The 24,151-nt window shown below is 40.8% G+C and overlaps 1 protein-coding gene across 1 annotated transcript in view; it reads left to right on the forward strand.

Annotated features, from left to right (window-relative positions):
- Positions 1–24,151, forward strand: part of GALNTL6 (polypeptide N-acetylgalactosaminyltransferase like 6) — a 1,387,945-nt gene that overhangs the window by 1,262,474 nt on the left and 101,320 nt on the right. Inside the window, exon 8 of the mRNA XM_043891291.1 lies at positions 23,476–23,583. Coding sequence (XP_043747226.1) covers positions 23,476–23,583 — 108 coding nt within the window. The remainder of the gene's footprint in view (positions 1–23,475; positions 23,584–24,151) is intronic.

Below are 24,151 nucleotides of genomic sequence, written 5' to 3' on the forward strand. Positions count from 1 at the left end.
AACTATACTTCAATAAGTAAAATAAAAAATTTTTAAATGGATAAAAAAATTTCAGAAATTTAAATAATCATAAGAGATTATTCTGCGCAATTCTATGCAAATACAATTAAAATTACAGGGGAAATGGATGATTTTTAACAAAATATAAATGACAAAACTGACTTCCAAAAAAAATCTGAACTGACTATATTCATTTTCTATCACTACACAACAAATTACCAGAAACTTAGTGGCTTAAAATAACATAGAATTTTCCCACAGCCTCTGGATCTTAATCCAGCATCTCTCAACAGGGCCTCTGCTAAGGAGCTCACAGGGCGGAGATCAAATTTTCGGCCAGCTCCGTCCTTCTCTGGAAGCTCAGCCAGCAAAGACCGGATTCCAAGTTGACCCAGCGTGTTGGCAGGACCCATCTCTGTGGCAGTGGGCAGAGCCCCCAAGGCATTGCTGGTTGTTGTCTGGACAGGACTTTCACCAGCAAGAAGCCCCGCCTCTGGTGCTCACCCTGTGGTCTTCTCCCTGGTCCTCTCATAACAGAGCGACCTTCTTCTTCACACGTCACATCCCCATATCTCTGCCTTCAGGGAGGGCTTTTTAGACTCACTTGTGAGGTCAGGCCTCCCAGGACAACCTCCCTTCTGATAAACTCCACTTCAGTTGCTAAGTCATGTCAGACCCTGTGTGACCCCATGGACTGCAGCACACCAGGCTTCCCTGTCCTTCACTATCTCCCGGAGTTTGCTCAGACTCATGACTATTGAGTCGGTGATGCCATCCAACCGTCTCATCCTCTGTCGTCCCCTTCTCCTCCTGCCTTCAATCTTCCCTAGGATCAGGGTCTCTTCCAGTGAGTCGGCTCTTCAAATCAGGTGGCCAAAGTATTGGAGCTTCAGCTTCAGCATCAGTCCTTCCAAAGAATATTCAGGGTTGATTTCCTTTAGGATTGACTGGTTTGATCTCCTTGCAATCGAAGGGACTCTCAAGATTAACTCAAAGTCAACTAAACTAGGACCATGATTACATACGCAAAGCCCTTTCACCTTTGTCATAACGTCACCTAAATCAAGCGATGAAACCATCACACTCACACACCTTCCTATACTCAAAGGCAAGAGATTATTATACAAGGACATTAGTACCTTGGAGTGGGGATTTGGGGTCCATTTCAGAATTTCTGCCTACTGACACTGCCCAGTGACCATAGAAGAATTAGAGAAAATTGTCAAAAAGCTACCTCTGATGAAAAATAAAGCACTAGACCAGATTAGTTTCCTTCAAACTTTGAAGGAACACATCCCACAATGGTTTTCAAAAACTGCTCTCTAATAAGAAAAAAGATATATTTCAAATTGATTATACAGCTAGAATAACATTGAAAACAAAACCTGACCAAGATCACACACACACACACAGACAAACCAGAAAAGTGCAGACACATATAAATACTAGCATTAAAAATAATGAAGATCACACAACAGAGTAACTGTTCAAAGGCTAACATACCAAAATAAGTACAGTTCTAGGAATTTCCCCATTAGCTGATTTCACGTTATTTAAGATTATTATGAGGACTTCCCTGATGGACCAGTGGCTAAGACTCTGTGCTCCCAATGCAGAGGGACTGGGTTCAATTCCTGGTCAGGGAACTAGATACCACATGCCACAATTAAAAGATCCCACATGCCGCATCTAAGACCCAGAGCTGCCAAATAGATAAATCATTTTTAAAAAGATTATTCTGAAGGTAGCAGTCAATTCAGTTAGACAAGAGATAATATAAGAGATATAATAGCCGGAAAGGAGGAGAGAAATTTTTCACTAATTGCAAATGGTATTACCATATACCTACCTGAACAATTCAAGTTGAACCAACTGAAAAACTACTATGAATAATAAGAAATTCAGTAAGTTGCTTGGGTAAAACATGTCTGTGTGTGTCTGTGTAAATATACAGAAAATAATAGCTTTATATATGCAAACAACCACCTAAGGGAAATCACTATTTACAACAGTAGGGAAAAACCAACCAGGAATAAACTTAAATGTCTATATCTCTAGGAAGAAATGTTATAATTTTACTGAGGGATATACAAAAAGCCTTGAGTAAATGAAAATTCATAATGAAGACTGTTCTCCCTAAATATAGGTGTGCTGTGTGCTTAGTCACTCAGTGGTGTCCAACTCTTTGCAACCCCATGGACTGTAGCCCACCAGTCTCCTCTGTCCATGGGATTTCCCAGGCAACAATACTGGGTGGTTGCCATGCCCTTCTCCAGGACATCTTCCCAACCAAGGGATTGAACGCAGGTCTCCCGCATTGCAGGCAGGATTCCCTTACTGAGTTATCAGGGAGATCCCCTCCGTAAGCATACTCATATTTTAATGCCATCCCAGTAAAAATGGTAACTTGAATTTTGGACGATGGTGGGGGTGTTAAACAGGGAACTAGTTATGCTTTTAATTCATAATGGAAAACAAACAGAATAAAAAAATTCTGGGGGGAAAGGTAATGGGGGCTAACATAGATAATCAAATATAGAAATTAGACAGAGATATCTATGGCACAGAATTTGAATAGATCCAGATAATATGGGAATATAGCATAAGATGAAGTAAACATTTCAAATCAAAAGGAAGACAGCAGACTCCTCAATAAATAGTGTGACACAACTACTTATCTCGAAAAAATTAAAGATGAATCCTGAGTGTGAAATGACACATGCACATGGATATTTATCTCAAGAAATATTGTTTTTACTGATGAAAAATGAAAAAAATACAAATATCCATCCTAGGGCTTCCCCAATGACTCAAACAGTAAAGACTTTACCTGCCAATGAAGGAGACCCAAGAGACGCAATATTGATCCCTGGGTCAAGAAGATCCTCTGGAGAAGGAAATGGCAACCCACTCCAGTATTCTTGCCTGGGAAATCCCACATACAGAGGAGCTTGGTGGGCTACAGTCCATGGGGTCGAAGAGTCAGACAAGACAGTGACTGAACACACATCCTAGTGTACTAATTAATCATTATTTACCTATACTACGAACTACGGAATAGCTTTTGAAAAGAATGCAACAGTTGTATTTTTACTAATTATCACTGGATATTATATGTTGTTATTACATTATTATATTATATTATGAACTATTATATTACATATTATTATATTATATATTATATATATAATAATATATATAGTAATAATATTACATATTACTATTAAGTGAAAAGGGGCAAGGTATACACATATGTGTAAAAATAAATATGGAGGGGAGATAAATTTTGTTATTTATGTTTAATAATTGATATATATAACATGTCTCATAGTATAATGTATGCACTTCTAAAACGACAATATTAGCTCCATATGCAGACAGATGTATGTTTTCACAGATGTATTCACATATCCAGGAAATATTTACTGAGAGCCTATTGTATGCCAGACACTGAGAATGTAATTGTCAAGAGAAGTGACAAGTTCTCTGTCTCAAAAAATTTAGTCTGAGGAGAGACAGAGCATAAATAAATAAGTGAATAAACAGGAAAATTTCTAATGTTGGTAAGTGGTAAAAGGAGTTCAATTGGCCAATATTACAAAGCAGGAGCTCCAGAGAAAAATGGTTGTACTTGGGATAATGGTTTTAAAATATTGGGTTGGCCAAAATGTTTGCTACGGATGGGACAGAAACCTGAACAAACTTTTTGGCCGACCCAATATTTGCATCGGTACCCAAGGCAGAGGGCTTCCCAGGTGGCTCAGTGGTGAAGAACCTGCCTGCAATGCAGGAGATGTGGGTTTGATCCCTGGGTCCAGAAAATCCCCTGGAGAAAGGAATGGGAACCCACCCCTGTATGCTTGCCTGGAGAATCCCATGCACAGAGGAGCCTGGCGGGCTACAGGCCATGGGGTCACAAAGAGTAAAACACAGCTGAGCAACTAAACAACAAAACCAACAACCCAAGGTGGGTGGTGGGGTGTGGGTGCAGTGCTTCCTGGCCTCGTTCTCACTCCTCCAACCCTAAGTGTCTCTGATGCAGCCATCGCCGTGGCCCCATGTGCAGCAAATGCTCCGAGTCACAGGACCCACAGATTCACAGAAGAAACTACAAAACTGTGACACTCCAGCGTCCCAAAGGGAGAGGGTGGTTCCCCAGGTCCCTGACCCCAAGCTGGTCCCTCGGCCCCCACAATCATTCATTTTCACACTCTCGTTCCCAAGTCAGGCCTCCAGCACAGTGGCAGAGAAACTACAGCTTTAATTAATAAACATTTCTCACTTTCCGCACAGTTGTCCAAAAGTCAAAAACCTCCCAGAGTGTTTAATTTATACTCCTGAAATAGTTTACCTGACACCCTAGAAGGGTATGACTCAATCTCATCTGTTTTTCCCTTAAGCTATCTCTATATAAACTCTCATGATGATGCTTTGTACAAATGGTTTTGTTAGAAATAAATTCTGTCTTATAAAATGTACTCTTTAGAAATCCTGTTTATGCCAAGGATGATTCTAAAATATTTTATACACCTTCTCCTTGCTTTTATGAGACGGCTATATCAAAAAACCTCTCCTTACTTCTGAGTCTGCGAATACCTCAAAGTGTAGTTGCGTTTTGCATCTAAAATGTGACAGAAGCCATTTTATGGCACACCATGTAACCTCGCATACACAAGAAAATATCTGAAGATGTTCCTATGGGGTTTCTTCCCCTATGATATTGAGCCTACGGGACATAAAAATAACCATTCTAATTCAACATGCCCAGAATTGATCTTCTAAAGAAAATATTAAAATGACTCTAAACTCATTCAGAAACTCAAAGATAAACAGAAACAGCTGCTAAATGTCTCACAAGCCAGTCTGAGATTCATTTCATTTACCCAACAAAAGGTACCTCAGGTGAAACAGAGCATTTTCAAGTTAAATTTTATGTCCATTGGCTAGAAGCCTAGCGGCAAATCTAAATTCCTTCCACTGTTACATCTTTTATGCCTTATGGCACTTTCCTAATTCCCTGTTTAATTTTATTTTAGTGTTTATAGACAGCTATAAAGAGAGCAAGATATACCAATTTACAAAGACGTCAGTATCTGGGTTCAGGTCAATTTCACTTCCTACTGAAGTCTTCTTCTAATATTGAGATTTTTAAGAATTTTTGTATTTTTTTTTCAGTTGCCATTATCCTTAACTAGAAAAACAAAATAAATCTAATTGCTTTAATGTATTAGTTCACTTCCCTACAAAAGTTCAAGAGATATAAGTATAGAAAATTTAAAAAAAAAAAAAAAAACCTCTCCATACACTTCCCAAGCCCAAATCCTAATGACAATACAATAAGTCCTTTACATATGATTGAGTACCATTCCAAGAGTGCATTCAGTTCAGTTCAGTTGCTCAGTCCTGTCCAACTGTTTGCAACCCTATGGACTGCAGCATGCCAGGCTTCCCTGTCCATCACCAACTCCCAGAGCTTACTCAAACTCATGTCCATCGAGTCAGTGATGCCATCCAACCATCTCATCCTCTGTCGTCCCCTTCTTCCCCCATCTTCAATCTTTCCCAGCATCAGGGTCTTTTCCAGTCAGTCAGTTCTTTGTATAAGGTGGCCAAATTATTGGAGTTTCAGCTTTAGCATCAGGCCTTCCAATGGATATTCAGGACTCAATTCCTTTAGGATGGACTGGTTGGATCTCCTTGATGTCCGAAGGACTCTCAAGAGCCTTCTCCAACATCACAGTTCAAAAGCATTAATTCTTCAATGCTCAGCTTTCTTTATAGTCCAACTCTCACATCCATACATGACCACTGGAAAAACCAAAGCCTTGACTAGACGGACCTTTGTTGGCAAAGTAATGTCTCTGCTTTTTAGCATGCTGTCTGGGTTGGTCAAAGCTTTTCTTGCAAGCAGCAAGTGTCTTAATTTCACGACTGAAATCACCATCTGCAGTAATTTGGAGCCGCCAAAAAATAAAGTTTCTTACTGTTTCCATTGTTTCCCCATCTACTTGTCATGAAGTGATGGGACCAGATGCCATGATCTTAGTTTTCTAAATGTTGAGTTTTAAGCCAACATTTTCACTCTCCTCTTTCACTTTCATCAAGAGGCTCTTTAGTTCTTCTTCGCTTTCTGCCATAAGGGTGCTATCATCTGCATATCTGAGGTTATTGATATTTTTCCCGGCAATCTTGATTCCAGCTGGGCTTCTTCCAGTCCAACATTTCTCATGATGTACTCTGCATATAAGTTAAATAAGCAGGGTGACAATATACAGCCTTGATGTACTCCTTTTCTGATTCAGAACCAGTCTGTTGTTCCATGTCCAGATTCCTCAGGAGGCAGGTAATGTGGTCTAGTATTCCCATCTCTTTCAGAATTTTCCACAGTTTGTGGTGATCCACACAAAGGCTTTGGCATAGTCAATAAAGCAGATGTTTTTTCTGGAACTCTCTTGTTTTTTTGATGATCCAACAGATGTTGGCAATTTGATTTCTGGCTCCTCTGCCTTTTCTAAATCCATCTTGAACATCTGAAAGGCCATGGTTCATGTACTGTTGAAGCCTGGCTTGGAGAAGTTTGAGCATTACTTTACTAGCGTGTGAGATGAGTGCAATTGTGCAGTAGTTTGAACATTCTTTGGCATTGCCTTTCTTTGGGATTGGAATGAAAACTGATCTTTCCCTGTCCTGTGCCACTGCTGAGTTTTCCAAATTTGCTGGCATATTGAATGCAGTACTTTCACAGCATCATCTTTTAGGATTTGAAATAGCTCAACTGAAATTCCATCACCTCCGCTAGCTTTGTTTGTAGTGATGCTTCCTAAGGCCTATTTGATTTTGCATTCCAGGATATCTGACCTAGGTGAGTGATCACACCATCATGGTTATCTGGGTCATGAAGATCTTTTTTGTATAGTTCTGTGTATTCTTGTCACCTCTTAATATCTTCTGCTTTTGTTAGGTCCATACCACTTCTGTCCTTTATTGTGCCCATCTTTGCATGAAATGTTCCCTTGGTATCTCTAATTTTCTTGAACAGATCTCTAGTACTTCCCATTCTATTGTTTTCTCTATTTCTTTGCATTGATCACTGACAAAGGCTTTCTTTTCTCTCCTTGCTATTTTTTGGAACTCTGCATTCAAATGGATATATCTTTCCTTTTCTCCTTTGCCTTTAGCTTCTCTTCTTTTCTCAGCTATTTGTAAGGCCTTCTCAGATAACCATTTTACCTTTTTGCATGTAAGTCCAATTTGTTTGTAAATCCAACAAGATTGGTCTAGGTATACAACTAACACAATTGGCTAATAGTACTGTACTGGAATATTTGGGTATTTCTCTAAAGAAAAGAAGTTGTTCCACTACAGAAAGCCAATCTTAAAGAGCTTTAAAGGAACTTTTATTTATTTTTAGCAGATGGTAAAGCCAGAAAATTAAAGCAATAGACTTAAAATCTAGAGGCATATATAAACAATTGTAAAAAGCAAACACTTTGCTTCTACTGCACCTACTAAGTTATAGAATAATGAGTTAAGGGAAATCAGGGATTGTGTCTTTAAACCATAGTGTTGAGTTGACCAAAAACTTCATTTGAGTTTTTCCATATTTTATGGAAATGAACTTCTTGGCCAACCCAATATTTTTACCTAAAGAAGCACTCTTGCATTCCAGTCCATTCTTTCTTCCCCAAGAATTAATGTTTCAAATAAACCAAAAAAATGATATATCCATTTTTATGTTCCACCTCAATCACTGTTTTTAAGAGTGTACTGTTACAGAGAACACAACGTCACGTCTTACAAACAGTGATCTTCTGAACAACATACCCTCTGAAACCCTACCACCCCATCCAGACCTCTTGAAGCTCATTAAATGCAGATAATAGGGCATGATTTTTTTTTTGTATACTGACACAGCAGAGCATTTCTTACTTTGAAAAATCTTAAGCAGATGGCCCAAAAACAAGAGCTCACCTCTTGAGACTAGAAACCACCGTATCCTCAGTAAAGACTGCAGATACATTACTCAGTTTCTGCTTTTATTACATTCCGGTCAACAAATAGAAAAAGCAAGTCAGGCCAAGGTCACAATAAACTGTCCTTTTTTTCTCTCAATCTCAAAGGACAACCTCAAAGTCCAGGTTTCTAAGAATAAAGCAAAGCAATTGTGTACACGTACCTTTCCACTGTTGCCCTTTTTAGATCAAGGCAGGTCAAAAAGTACAGCTTTTATAACATCCAGCCTGAAAAAGTAGTTTAATAACAGACATGCCCTTTTCAATATCTACACACTAAAAATAAAGTTTTTTAAGTTAACAACCCTAATTTCCAGATGGATGATAAAGCAGTTGATTAGCTAATCTTAAGAAGTTTTTCAAACTTAACCCATCCAAGTCACACCACACAACTAGAAAACTATTTTCCAGACCCTGATACTTATTATTTATTTAAAACGTGCTATAGTTTTAATGTCAACCATTTCTTCACATCTTAATAAACTAGCTACAAATGAAAATAAGCTCAAGATAGCTTATTACCTTTTTTAATTTTAATTTTATTGGAGTACTTGCGTGTGTGCTAAGTCACTTCAGTCATGTCTGACTCTTTGCAACACTATGGACTGTAGCCCACCAGGCTCCTCTGTCCATGGGATCCTCCAGGCAAGAATACTGGAGTGGGTTTCCATGCCCTCCTGCAGGGATCTCCCCAAGCCAGGGATCCAACCCACATCTCTTATGTCTCCCACACAGACAAGCAGGGTCATTCCCACTAGTGCCACCTGGGAGTATAGTTGATTAACTGTTGTGTTAACCACAGTCATCAAGACAGCATGGTACTGGCACAAAGGCAGAAAGATAGACCAATGGAACAGAATAGAAAGCCCAGAGAGAAATCCACGAACCTGTGGACACCTTATCTTTGACAAAGGAGGCAAGGATATACAATGGAAAAAAGACAACCTCTTTAACAAGTGGTGCTGGGATAACTGGTCAACCACTTGGAAAAGAATGAAACTAGAACACTTTCTAACACCGTACACAAAAATAAACTCAAAATGGATTAAAGATCTAAATGTAAGACCAGAAACTATAAAACTCCTAGAGGAGAACATAGGCAAAACACTCTCTGACATAAATCTCAGCAGGATCCTCTATGACCCACCTCCCAGAATATTGGAAATAAAAGCAAAAATAAACAAAGGGGACCTAATTAAACTTAAAAGCTTTTGCACAACAAAGGAAACTATAAGCAAGGTGAAAAGACAGCCTTCAGATTGGGAGAAAATAATAGCAAATGAAGAAACAGACAAAGGATTAATCTCAAAAATATACAAGCAACTCCTGAAGCTCAATTCCAGAAAAATAAATGACCCAATCAAAAAATGGGCCAAAGATCTAGACAGACATTTCTCCAAAGAACACATACAGATGGCTAACAAACATATGAAAAGATGCTCAACATCACTCATTATCAGAGAAACGCAAATCAAAACCTCAGTGAGGTACCATTACACGCCAGTCAGGATGGCTGCTATCCAAAAGTCTACAAGCAATAAATGCTGGAGAGGGTGTGGAGAAAAGGGAACCCTCTTTACACTGTTGGTGGGAATGCAAACTAGTACAACCACTATGGAGAACAATGTGGAGATTTCTTAAAAAACTGGAAATAGAACTGCCATATGACCCAGCAATCCCACTTCTGGGCATACACACTGAGGAAACCAGATCTGAAAGAGACACGTGCACCCCAGTGTTCATCGCAGCACTGTTTATAATAGCCAGGACATGGAAGCAACCTAGATGCCCATCAGCAGACGAATGGATAAGAAAGCTGTGGTACATATACATAATGGAATATTACTCAGCCATTAAAAAGAATTCATTTGAATCAGTTCTAATGAGGTGGATGAAACTGGAGCCCATTATACAGAGTGAAGTAAGCCAGAAAGAAAAACACCAATACAGTATGCTAACACATATATATGAAATTTAGAAAGATGGTAATGATAACCCTATATGCAAGACAGAAAAAGAGACACAGATGTACAGAACAGAATTTTGGACTCTATGGGAGAAGGCAAGGTGGGATGATATGAGAGAACAGCATCGAAACATGTATATTATCAAGTGTGAAACAGATCGCCAGTCCAGGTTGGATGCATGAGACAAGTGCTCAGGGCTGGTGCACTGGGATGACCCAGAGGGATGGGATGGGGAGGGAGGTGGGAGGGGGGATCAGGATGGGGAACACATGTAAATCCATGGCTGATTCATGTCAAGGTATGGCAAAACCACTACAATATTGTAAAGTAATTAGCCTCCAACTAATAAAAATAATTGGGAAAAATTAAAAAAAAACAATGTTGTGTTAGTTTCAGGTGTACAACAAAGTGATTCAGTTATAGATATACATATACTCATTCCTTTTTAGATTCTTTTCTCTTATAGATTATCACAGAATATTGAGTAGAGCTCCTTGTGCTATATATAGTAGGTCCTTCTTGATTATCTGTTTTATATATAGTGGTGTGTACATGTTCATCCTAAGTTTCTGATTTATCCCTCTTCCCCACGTTTCCCGTTTGGTAATGGGAAATTTGTTTTCAATATCTGAAAGCCTGTTTCAGTTTTGTAAATAAGTTCATTTCTATCATTTTTTTAAAACTAGATTCCACATATGAGTGATATCATACGACAGTTGTCTTTCTCTGTCTGATATACTTCATTTAGCATGATAGTCTCTAGGTCCACCCATGTTGATGCAAATTGCATTAGTTCATTATTTTTTATGATTCAGCTATATTCAGTGAACAGTGCAGAGTAGAGGAAAACAACAGAATAGGTAAGACTAGAGGTATCTTCAAGAAAACCAGAAATATCAAAGGAATATTTCATCCAAAGATGGGCACAATAAAGGACAGAAATGGAAAAGATCTAATAGAAGCAGAAGAGATCAAAAAAAGGTGAAAAGAATACACAGAAGAACTGTACAAAAAGGATCTTAACAACCCAGAGAGCCATGATGGTATAGTCACTCACCCAGAGCCAGACATTCTGGAGTGTGAAGTTAAGGGGGCCTAAGGAAGCCATGAGGTCACTAAGAGTCGGACACGACTGAGCAACTTCACTTTCACTTTTCACTTTCATGCACTGGAGAAGGAAATGGCAACCCACTCCACTGTTCTTGCCTGGAGAATCCCAGGGACGGGGGAGCCTGGTGGGCTGCTGTCTATGGGGTCGCACAGAGTCAGACACGACTGAAGTGACTTAGCAGCAGCAGCAGCAAGGAAGCCAATAAAGCTAGTGAAGGTGATGGAATTCAAGCAGAGATACATAAAATCCTAAAAGATGATGCTATTGAAGTGTTGCATTCAGTATGTTAGCAAATTTGGGAAACACAGCAGTGGCCACAGGACTGGAAATGGTCAATCCTCATCCCAGTTCCCAAAAAGGACAGTACTAAGCAATATTCAAACCATCGGACAATTGCACTCATCTCCCATGCTAGGAAAGTTATGCTCAAAATCCTCCAAGCCAGACTTCAGCAGTACATGAACCGAGAACTTACAGATGTTCAAGCTGGGTTTAGGAAAGACAGAGGAACCAGAGATCAAATTGCCAACATTCACTGGATCATAGAGAAAGCAAGGGAATTCTAGAAAAATATTTACCTCTGTTTCATTGTCTACTCTAAAGCCTTTGACTGTGTGGATCATAACACTCTGTGGAAAACCCTTAAAGAGTTGGGAATACCAGACCATCTTACTTGTCTTCTGAGAAACCTGTATACAGGTCAAAAAGCAACAGTTAGAACCCTATATAGAAAACTGACCGGTTCAAAATTGAGAAAGGAGTACAACAAGGCTGTTATTGTCACCCTGTTTATTTAACTTACACGCAGAGCACATCATGCGAAACGCCAGGCTGGATGAGATTGCCAGGAGAAATAACAAGCTCAGATATGCAGATGATACCACACTAATGGCAGAAAGCCAAGAGGAACTAAACAGCCTAAACTGGAAGGAATTAAAGTGTAAGCATGATAGATTTCCTCTTCTTGGGCTCTAAAATCACTGCAGATGGTGACTGCAACCATGATATTAGAAGATGATTGCTTCTTGCGATGAAAGCTATAACAAACCTAGACAGTGTATTAAAAAGCAAAGACATCACTTGGCCAACAAAGGTCCATATAGTCAAGGCTATGATCTCTCCAGTAGTCATGTCTGGATGTGAGAGCTGGACAGAGTGCAGAAGAATTGATGCTTTCGAACTGTGGTGCTGGTGAAGACTCTTGAGCATCCCTTCAAAAGCAAGGAAATCAAACCAGTCAATCCTAAAGGAAATAAACTCTGAATACTCTTTGGAAGGACTGATGCTGAAGCTGGAACTCCAATACTTTGGCCACCTCATGTGAAGAGCTGACTCATTGGAAAAGACCCTGATGCTGGGAAAGATTGAGGGCAAAAGAAGAGGATGACAGAGGATGAGATGGTTGGATGGTATCACAGATTCAATGGACACGAACTTGGGTAAACTCCAGGAGATAGTGAGGGATAGGGAAGCCTGGTGTGCTGCAGTCCATGGGTTCATGAAGAGTCCAACATGACTTGGCAACTGAATATCAACAACAAAAACAAATATTCAATTGTACGTCTGTACACATCTTCTTTATCTATTCATCTGTCGAGGGATATTTAGGCTGTTTCCACACCTTGGCTATCATAAACAGTGCTGCAGTGAACACTGGGGTGCATGGCTCTTTCTCGATTACCTTGAAACTTATATTTAAGGATACTAGAGACCACAGCTTATATTTTTAATGGCAGCTAAATGGTGGATTATCATTAAATAACTCAATTGTTTGGAATTAAGCTTACTTTATATCAATAAGCCAGTACTTCATGCATTCATTCAACAAATACTTACAGAGCATCAACATTGTGTCAGGCAGTGTCCTAAGTACTTAAGATACATCACTCAATAAAAGACACAAAGATTCTTGCTATTGTTAGGAAGAGAGGCAGAAAAATCAAACCTAGACAGCATATTAAAAAGCAGCAACATCACTTTGTCGACAAGGTCCATATAATAGTCAAAGCTATGGTTTTCCCAGTAGTTATATATGGATGAGAGCTGGACCATATAGAAGGCTGAGCACTGAAGAACTGATGTTTTGAACTGTGGTACTGGGGAAGACTCTTGAAAGTTCCTTGGACAGCAAGGAGATCAAATCAGTCAATCCTAAAGGAAGTTAACCCTGAATATTCATTGGAAGGACTGATGCTGAAGCTGAGGCTGTGATTCTTTGGCTACCTGAGGCAAAGAGCCAACTCACTGGAAAAGATCCTGAATGCTGGGAAAGATTGAGGGCAGGAGGAGAAGGGAAAGACAGAGGATGAGATGGTTGGATGGCCTCACCAACTCAATGGACATGAATCTGAGCAAATTCCAGGAGATAGTGAAGGAAGGTGAGCCTGGTGTGCTGCAGTCCATGGGGTCGCAAAGAGGTGGACATGACTTGGTGACTGAACAACAACAGTGAAGAAGGGAGATATATGCTGAGTTAGAAGGTGTTAAGTGCTGCAGAGCAGAACTAGAGTGGGGTATTGAGGGCTCTCATTAAATAAACAGTGTAGGGTGAGACAGTGTTTGGGACCAGAGGACTTGGAGGGAAGATTTGAAAGAGATGAGGAGTTAGCCATGGGGAGTTCTGGAAGAGAATTCCAGTTGGAGGGACTAGCCAGGACAAACACCCTAAGGTGGGAGGGTGTCTGGCATTTTGAAGGAACAGAAAAGAGGCCAGAACTATGAGAGTAGCAGGTGGGGGCGGAGGGGGATGTGCAGAGCGGGTGGGAAGAGGGGAGGTAAGACTAGGGAGAGAGCAGGCTTCGGAACTGAATGTGCTAATAAATTTTTTTTGAACATTTAGATCACCATTTCATTATAGTATATCATGCTTCATCGTATACCTGATAATGCTCCCTTGTTATCCTCCTGACTATCAGTCTCTTACTGAAACTAATTTCATATTCTGTGTGATCACTGTAATTGTGCAATTCCATTCAATTTAACATTCTTCGTGTCTAAATTCCAATTTGCCGCTGATACTGAAAAGTGATTAAAAAATAAGGCAAGCATTCAATTATTCAGTCAATTCGAACTACATGATGAAAACAACACACTGTGCTCATTCATGGATAAAATAACACTGCTTTAAAATATTTATGTTATCAACAAGAAGACATGTTATTTGTAAATCTAAAACTTCTCTCTGAGAATTAGGTACTGAAGTATGACAATGCCTAATTTTTAAAGGAATATCAGCAAATCATACTACCAGTACATGTCTTTTAAAAATGTAAACCACATCTTTCAGAACAAATACAGGGTTTGAGAAACGCCAGAACAATTGTGTTCCCTGATGACTGTGTTCCCACAATATCACCCAAACACTCCTCTCTAGCATGTCAGGATATGGATCCCCCTACTGAAACAGGCATTGCTACAGGAAGAGTGAAAAAAATTAATAAGCCCATGGTGATATCCGTGGTATAAAAACAAAAGAACTCTAAGAGCAGGGACAATTGAGTTGGTGTATTTACAATGAAAGCGAGTTGGCCCTGAGGTAGTAAGAGGCAGGACTAAATGGGGAAAGTCTGAGGGTCCCTATGTAAGTAGGAGCATAAGTATAATTGAATAGGAGATGATCCTACTCAGCAAGTAGCTATCATCTAAAGACTAAGCAAACAATTACATGCACACAAATAAGTCACTTGCTTCCAGTTGTCATGAGCACTGTCTCCACGTGAAAGACAGTTCCCTGGGTATATGCTCAATAGAAGACTTACGCAGCTAAATTCATATTCAGGAGCTTCTCAGGAGGCTCAGTGGTAACAAATCCACCTGCCAATGCAGGAGATGAGGAGATGTGGGTTTGATCCCTGGGTCAGGAAGATTCCCTGGAGAAGGAAGTGGCAACTCACCCCAGGATCCTTGCCTGGGAAATCCCATGGACGCAGGAACCTGGTGGGCTGCAGTCCATCGGGTCACAAAGAGCTGGACACAACTTAGCGACTAAACAACAGCGCAAGTCAGGAGATAGGAAACAGGGAGGGGAGAGTTTCTTTAGAGAGAGCAAGGCACGGCAGCAAGCCCTGAGGAGGGGAGCGTGGTGCTTTCCAGGGGATGAAAAACAGGCCAGGTAGGGGAGGGAGAGGGGAACAGGAGAGAGTCATCAAGGGCAATGAAGCAAAAACCAGATAATAGAACCTCTGGAATTTTTATGCAGGAGTTGTAACACTACCCTGGCAGCAATAGAAAACCACTCATGGATTGGCGGGAGCGGGGACTGGGATGGGGAACACATGTAAATCCATGGCTGATTCATGTCAATGTATGGCAAAAACACTACAATATTGTAAAGTAATTAGCCTCCAGCTAATAAAAATAAGTGGAAAAAATAAAATAAAATAAAATTCTAAAAATTCAATAAAAAAACAAAATAAAATAAACTAAAGAAGCACGATAGCCTCAGATTCATGCTTTTAAGTGATCACAGTGGCAACATGGAAAAAAATAAAGTATCGGATTCTGTACGTCTTTCCAACACTCATGTTTGTATTTTTCAAAACTCAGAAAATTTTCTGAATTTGACTTAGCTATAAAGAAAAATTTCTGAGGGGAAGAATTTTAAGAATTAGGAGTAAGTTATCACTAGAAGACAAAATTGCGCTCATTGGAGATGGTAGTGGGCAGGATACTGAGGTGCCTGTCTTCCTTGAGTTACTCCTACGAGTATGTTACATTCCAGAGCACCGGAGATTTGGCAAATGTCATCTCTAATCAGTTCACACTAAGCTAGGATGATGATCCTGGTGGGCCTGGCCTTGTCACAGGAGCCCCTGTAAAGCGTGGCATTTTCACCAGCAGGGAGAACAAGTCAGAGAGATTTACAGTCCGAGAAGGGTTCTATGTGAGGGAGGTTGGCCATGGCTGAGATGGAGAGTTCACGGAACAAGGAACTGAGGTTGGGCTGGGAGCAGCCCTGAGCATCACCAGCAAGGAAACGGCCCCCGTCCTACTGCCGCAGGAACTGGCTTCTGCCAACAACTCAGTGAGCCCAAAGGCAGATTCTTCCCTGGAGGCTCCAGAGGAGTGCTCAGCCCAGCTCAACCCAGACTTCAATCTCATGAGACTCCAAGCAGGGGACCCCCCAGAGCCTACATGACCTCTGTCCCACAGAACCATGAGATCATAAAAAAATGTGTGCTGACGGGAGCCACTAAGGCGGTGGTAATTTGTTACACATCCAGAGAAAGATCTTTAAAAACTGAATTGGGGGACCTCCGAAGAGAATTAGAATTTCCTTTTTGCATGTCTGTGAGGTTATTTTGCCCTACCTTGGAAAGAAAGGCAACAATGATTTATTTAACTTCCAATCGTGGCCGTTCTTACTCTGGCAGACTCTCGTGAGAAGTATTTAGTCTGCTTCTGAGACTTCCGTGGTGGCTCAGTGTTTAAGAACCCGCCTGCCAACGCAGGAGACAGGGGTTCCATCCCTGATCAGGGAGCGAGGTCCCACATGCCTCAGGGCAACTAAGCCCATTCGCCACAACTATTGAGCCTGTGCCCTAAAGCCCGGGAACCGCCAACTACTGAGCCCACACACCCTGGAGCCTGCGCTTCCCAACAAGAGAAGCCTCGGCAATGGGAAGCCTTCACACCATAACTAGAGAACAGCCCTGCTCATCGCAACTACAGAAAACGCCCACGCAGTGGTGAAGACCCAAAGTTTAATTAATTAGTTAATTTTTTAAAAAAAGAAGTATTTAGTCTGCTTCTGCCTGCTGAATAGTCTACAAGAACCACATCAACCAAAAAGTAGCTTAAGGTCAAAGAAGTTGAGGCACTGCCCCAGGGCTTGGCTGCATCTTGCCCTTCTTCATCACCATCCCTTTGTCTTGCAGGAGAGACTGGCCACCTCACCAAGTGCTGAAAGCACTTCGATCCCTTATTATGAAAACTAAACACTTGTGCCAACAACTCTTTCTCTCCCAGCTGTGGGTGGTAGGCAGGCTTCTTTCCCTTGGTACCTGCCTACCTCTGACATTTCATTACACACACAGGACTCCCCAGCATTCTCTGCCCTCCCAGTTCCCACCCCTGCATCTGTTGTCTAATTACTCTCCAATTTTCTCTCTTTAAAATGCACAGTTAATAAAAGGAAATAATCTCTCGAACATCCAGGCTATCTGATTCAGTTTTTCGATGGAGTTTTTGATACAGTTGTATTAAAAATCCATTACACTTGATTTAAAATGTCAGAAGAGACCAAAAACAGAACAAAATGAAATAAGGTCACTAGAGTGGACCAACTGCTATAATACTCCCCAAAGCTTAGGAACTTAGCCTCAGTCAGGCTGCTGCAACACTTTGACCCTGGCTGGGAAGGGAGTCGTGTGCTCTGATCCATCCAGGTTTCCAGATACCCAGACCCCATCCATTTAGTGATCCTACCACCTTCTAGGGGATTAGAGCCCTCCTCTGGATCTTCTGCAATTAGTCAGGCTCTGGGAACAAAGAGAACTGTAAAGAAGGGGGAAAAGGATGCTCACGCTCACTGACTGGGGCTCAGAGCTGACACACATTCACTTCTCGTACATTCCACTAGCAAGAAACAGGCATAGAGCCCCTTCTGAATCAAAGGGACCAGGAATTATAGCCTGGCAGTGCGCCCAGTCCTTCCCTGTGTCTCCCACAGTGGGATAAGATAAAACCTGTGGGTGACACATTAAGTTTCATCACACGTTAGAGTTCACCTGCTTCCCAGGTGGCATTAGTGGTAAAGAACCAGCCTGCCAATATAGGAAATGTAAGAGATGCAGGTTCCATCCCTGGGTCTGAAAGAGCCCCTGGAGGAGAATGTGACAACACACTCTGGTATTCTTGTCTGGAGAATCCCATGGACAGAGGATCCTGGTGGGCTACAGTCAAGTTATTACCACATGATGAAGCACCCAGAACCTACAGCATAAAACAAGCATTGTGTCAAATTCATGGATTCTCTGGATCCTGAATTCAGAAAAGGTACAAAGGAAAGAGCTCATTTCTGCTGTACGATATCCGGGGTTGCAGGTGGGGGTGGTTCGACAGCTAGGGGCTGATGTCATTTAGAAACCTTTTTGATATTAGGAACTAGTTTCATGGAAGGCAGTTTTTCCATGGATGTGGGGAGAGGGGAGTTTGGTATGATTCAATCACATTACATTTACTGTGAACTTTATCTCTGTTGTTACTACATCAGCTCCACCTCAGATCCCAGAAGTTGGGAACCCCTGACCTAAAGGAATCTTCATTGACATGCCCAGCGGTTGATGTTGGCCATTGGTGAAAACAATTCAGGCTGTTGACTTGAGTGTGATTTTCTACAGCGGGGTCAACTCAAGGAGTCAGATTTCTTAGCTGGCAGCTCAGATCTGCAAAAACGAAGGTCTCAGTGGCCAGGCAGAAGCTTTGCTGCCTTTTATGACCTTGGTCACTTCTGCTGGCTGTATTCTATGGGTCTGAGACTTCACAAGCACATCCAAATCCAAGGACAGGGGACACAGTCCCACATCTCAGTGGCGGGTACCAAAGTCACATAGCAGAGGAGACATTATGGCAACCAACCGGGGAAGGTGCAACCTCCCATATGTATTATCTTAGAATCGCTGAATTTCAGTGTTTGAAAGTACTGTGTATTTTACAGAACTGGGAACAGCAAACTATGATCCACTGCCTATCTTTGTCATCAAAGTTTTATTGAAATACAGTCATGTTTCATCTTAGCTGGGCTTCCCAGATGGCACTAGTGCTAAAGAACCTGTCAGCCAATGTGGGAGACAGAAGAGACGTGAGTTTGATCCCTAGGTCAAGAAGATCCCCTGGAGGAGAGCACGGCAACCCACTCCAGTGTTCTTGCCTGGAGAATCCCATGGACAGGGAGCATGGTGGGCTACAGTCCACGGGGTGGCAAAGAGTAGGACATGACTGAAATGCCTTAGCATACATGCATGTTCTTCCTAGCAGAGTTTTGTAGCTGCAAGACGACATGCTCAGCAAAGCCTCAAGTATGTACTTTTGTTGTTGTTATTTAGTCACTAAGTTGTGTCCAACTCTTTGTCACCCCATGGACTGTAGCCTACCAGGATCCTCTGTCCATGGCATTTCCTAGGCAAGAATACTGGAGTGGGTTGCCATTTCCTACTCCAGGAAATCTTCCCAACCCAGGGATCAAACCTGCATCTCCTGCTTGGCAGCCAGATTCTTTACCCCTGGACCACCTTGAAGTTGGACCACGAGGACTCATATCTCTGTTCTGAATGTGGCCCATTATGTGGCTCTGGGCAAGGGAGCTTCTAGACTGCCATGTTTCCACCTATATAATTGGGGAAATAGTAAAGCTGGTCATGGAGTTGTGGGCATTAAATGAAAAAGAGCACAATGATGCAAAGGTCTTGTTAATCCACTCACAAAATATCAGCTAGATCAACTGTACATCCAGAGTTACACATTTGTCTACAAAGTGTCATTGACTGTATCCACAAGTCTGTTCTCTATGTCTGCATCTCCATTGCTGCCCTGCAACCAGATTCATCAGTACCATCTTTCTAGATTCCATATATGCATAAATATACAATACTCAATTTCCTCTTTCTGACTTACTTCACTTTGTATAATAAGCTCTAGGTTCATCCACCTCATTAGAACTGACTCAAATGTATTCCATTTTATGGCTGAGTAATATTCCTGTATTATATATATGTACAACAACTTCTTCATCCATTCCTCTGTTGATGGATATATAGAATGCTTTCATGTTCTAGCTATTGTAAGTAGTGCTGCATAATGCTCAGTTTCTTGTGTCAAAGGCTACCCGAGCATGTCCAGATATTATTCTGGATGTTTCCAGGAGGATGTTTTTTGAATGAGATTAACATTTTATTGGTGGATTTTGAGAAAAGCAGTTTCTGTCCATAGTGAGGGTGGGCTTATCCAGTCACTGAAAGGCCCCAGTAGAACAAAGACTGGCCATTCTCAAGCAGGAGGGGATTCTGCCTGCAGACTTCCTGCCTTGGGACTTGAATTGCAGCCCTTCCTGCATCTTTAGCTTGCTGGTCTACCTTGCAGATGAATTCCCCAAGCCTCCTCAATTGCATGAGCCACTTCCTTTAAATAAATGTTTCCCTCTATGCATACCTTGTTGGTTCTGTTTCTCTGGAGAATCTTGACACAGATACACAATGTCTTTTAAAGTGAAATATTGGAAGAGGGAAAGAGAAATGCTTATGTCTCACATGTGGTTCTGAGAAATGAAGTATATGCTGCCATTATCAGTGAACAAGCATGTCACAGTCATCATCAATGCCAACCCTCCAAATGAGAGTTTCTGAGCCCCAAGAGCACCCAGGAAGGAAAAGAATATCCATGATCTGGCACTGATCAGACTGCAGCCACTCCCCACGGTGCGCACTGAGGAACTCAGGTGTGAAAACGCAGGACACTGGCCCCAGACAGCTGAGGTGCACATGAAAGGAATGACATCAGTGAGCCCAGGCTCTTGCATCTTCCCATGCACAGAAAAGTGCTAAATTCCTTAACTTGGGGCATCTGGTTTTCTCTAACTCACAAAAATACTTCTGATGTTCAGACTACCTGTCCTTTGTTACAAAACTTCTGTATAACCTTGACTGCTCCCCTCACTTCTTCAGAGCAGTTCTCTCAGGGCTGTCTCATCTTTTCTCGGGAGATGCTATCTCCCAGCCTTGAAATCCTAAAAATTCCCACTGAATAAAACATAGCACTCAGCTTTTAGGTTGCATGTATTTTTTCAGTCAACAGTTCCAGCTTCTTTCACTAAGAGAAATGACATTCTAAGTAAGACTGGTGAACAAATGCTGAGGGAACCCCAAGGGGAAGGCAAGTGGATTATTAAAACAATACTCAGTTGCTCTAAATGCATTCAGAATTACCCATGGTATCAATTTCAACTTGGTTCTGGATCAAGACATCAGAACTCTGCACAGATCATATAAAGCTGGCAGGATCAGTGAACCTTCTAAACTATATAGTACAGGCACCTGGAAAGATCCCAAGAGGCTGGCGCAATAAAAGATTAAATGTGAAAAGGGAAAAAACAAAGACCTGTCCCCAGACCTGTCCCCCAGACACAGTGGGTGAGACGGATAGAGAGAATAGCATTGAAACATATACACTATCATATATAAAACAGAGAGCCAGTGGGAATTTTCTGTGTGACACTGGGAGGTCAACCCAGTGCTCTGTGACAACCTAGAGGGGTGGGATGGGGTGGGAGGTGGGTGGGAGGTCCAAGAAGGAAGGACATGTGCGTACATGTGGCTGATTCATGTTGATATATGGCAGAGACCAACACAATGTTATAACTATCCTCCAATTAAAAATAAATGTAAAAAAACTGTTACATTATCTAACTCTTTTTTAAATCGTTTTCTTGCAATGAAAACAGTTAGAAAATCTAACATATACAAAGCCTGCATGTATGTGTTGATAGTTAGGTCTTTTATAGTAAGTAGCCTGTTATATAAAACCATAATTAGTGGTTAAAGTGATTAGTCTTGGTAAAATACAACCAATTAATTTTTGTTGCTAAATATAAGTACAGCATCTTAACAGATATCCTGAGTTTTCTATGTCTTGAGTTCACATTGCTAACCAATTATTTTCTGTACCTAAGAAAAGTTCAGGGGTTGGGAGAAATTAGAACACAACCCTGATTTTTTAAGTAAACTCTACTGAAAGTTTCAGAACCTAGAGGTAAAGTGTGGATATACTTATGTTCTTTAATTCATTCACCAGTTTTAGGAATTTCATGTTTACACTTCGAATTTTTAATTGACACTTAAATTCCAATGTTATTTCCTCAAATGATTCCACGAGATTGTCAAAACAAATATCTATATAAATAAGACATCCAACCGTTAAACCCCAAAGTAGTGCAACAACTGTAATAAAATTCTACTAGAACTTTTTAAAATGTCAACATGTCTATGGAAATTGGATTTAGTGAACTAATATTTTGGTTGTTTACTTTTATGAATCTGAGCTTTTAAAAGTGTGGGGTTACCTCCTAGATGAATGGAAATAATGAGAAAAATAAATAAATAGAACCTAATAAAATTTAAAAGCTTTTGCACAACAAAGAAATCTATAAACAAGATGAAAAGACAACCCTTAGAATGGAAGAAAATAATTGCAAACAAAGCAACTGACAAAGGGTTAATCTCCAAAATATATAAGCAATTCATACAGCTCAATATCGGAAAATCAAACAACCCAATCAAAACATGAGCAGAGAGCCTAAACAAACATTTCTCCAAAGAAGACATACAGATGGCCAATAAACACATGAAAAGATGCTCAACATCACTCATTGTTAGAGAAATGCAAATCAAAACTGCAATGAGGTATCTATCACCTCACACCCATCAGAATGGCCATCATCAAAAAATCTACAAACAATAAATGCTGGAGAGGATGTGGAGAAAAGGAACCTACCTGCACTGTTGGTAGGAATGTAAACTGATACAGCCACTATGGAAAACAGTACAGAGATTCCTTAAAAAACTAGGGATAAAACCACCAAACGACCCAGCAATCCCAGCACTGGGCATATACCCTGAGAAAACCACAATCCTAAAAGATACAGGTACCCCAATGTTCACTGCAGCTATATTTACAATCACCAGGACATGGAAGCAACCTAGATGACCATTGACAGGTAAATGGATAAAGAGTTTGTGGTACATACACACAATGGAATATCACTCAGCCATAAAAAGAATGAATCTGGGTCAGTTATAGTGAAGTGGATGAACCTAGTGTCTCTTGAAGAGAGTGAAATAAGCCAGAAAGAGAAAAACTAACACATATATATGGAATCCAGAAAAATGGTACTAATGAACCTAGTATAGAATGGACTTATGGACACAGTAGGACAAGGTGAGGGTGGGACAAATTGAGAAAGTAGCATTGACATGTACACACTATCATGTGTAAAATAGTGGGAAGTTGCTAAATAACACAGGGAGCGCAGGCTGGCACTCTGTGATGACCTAGAAGGGTGGGATGGGGGGACGGAAGGAGGCTCAAGAGGAAAGTGATACATACATATATATACACATACATGTGTGTGTATATATATATATGACTGACTTGCATTGCTGTAGGCAGAAACCAATGCAAAATTGCAAAGCAATTTTCCACCAGTTAAAAAATAAATTTAAAAACATGAAAATGTGGATTTTTTTCCTGGCTAACTATTGATAATAAATAGAAATTACTGATACAGAGACTTTAAGAAATTTTAAGATTTTGTGTAACTCTTGCTAATAATTTGGGGGCTTTTGTATGAAACGTACTGCTCTCTTTTATGACACTTCCAATTTCCCCTCTGTAGGTCTGGATGTGTGGAGGAGAAATGTTTGACGTTCCGTGTTCCAGGGTCGGTCATATCTACAGAAAGTACGTCCCTTATAAAGTTCCATCTGGGACCAGCCTGGCGAGAGTGAGTAACTGGGGATCAGAATGAGCCGCGTTTGATAAGGCTTTCCGTGGGCAGAATGTGAAACCTCACACATGATCTAATTAAAAGCACCATCTGATCAACAAACAAACCCACCCCATGGCCATTCCATGTGGCAGGCTTTTAATGTAGAGCTTCCTGTGTTTCTCAGAGTTTTATTCCCATTCCCTAAGGAAATAGTAGTTATGATGCTAAGTCTTGTTATTAATTGTATCAAAGCATTTTCACACACATCATATTTATATTTATACATGGTGACTCAGATGGTAAAGAATCTGCCTGCAATGTGGGAGACCTGGGTTCAATCCCTGGGTCAGGAAGATCCCCTACAGAAGGGAATGGCAACCCACTCCAGTATTCTTACCTGGAGAATTCCATGGATAGAGGAGCCTGATGGGCTTTGCAAAGAATTGGACCCAACTGAGTATGAAGCACCACTATGATTATAACTAATCTTCACTTACACCTTCTGAAGTTAGTATTCTTATTTTTATTTCCTACCTGAGGAAACTGAAGCTTCGCTAAGTGGATCATTTCTAAGTAGGGGTTT

Source organism: Cervus elaphus, chromosome 29, assembly GCF_910594005.1.
Source record: "Cervus elaphus chromosome 29, mCerEla1.1, whole genome shotgun sequence".
In the NCBI taxonomy this organism is placed as follows: domain Eukaryota; kingdom Metazoa; phylum Chordata; class Mammalia; order Artiodactyla; family Cervidae; genus Cervus; species Cervus elaphus.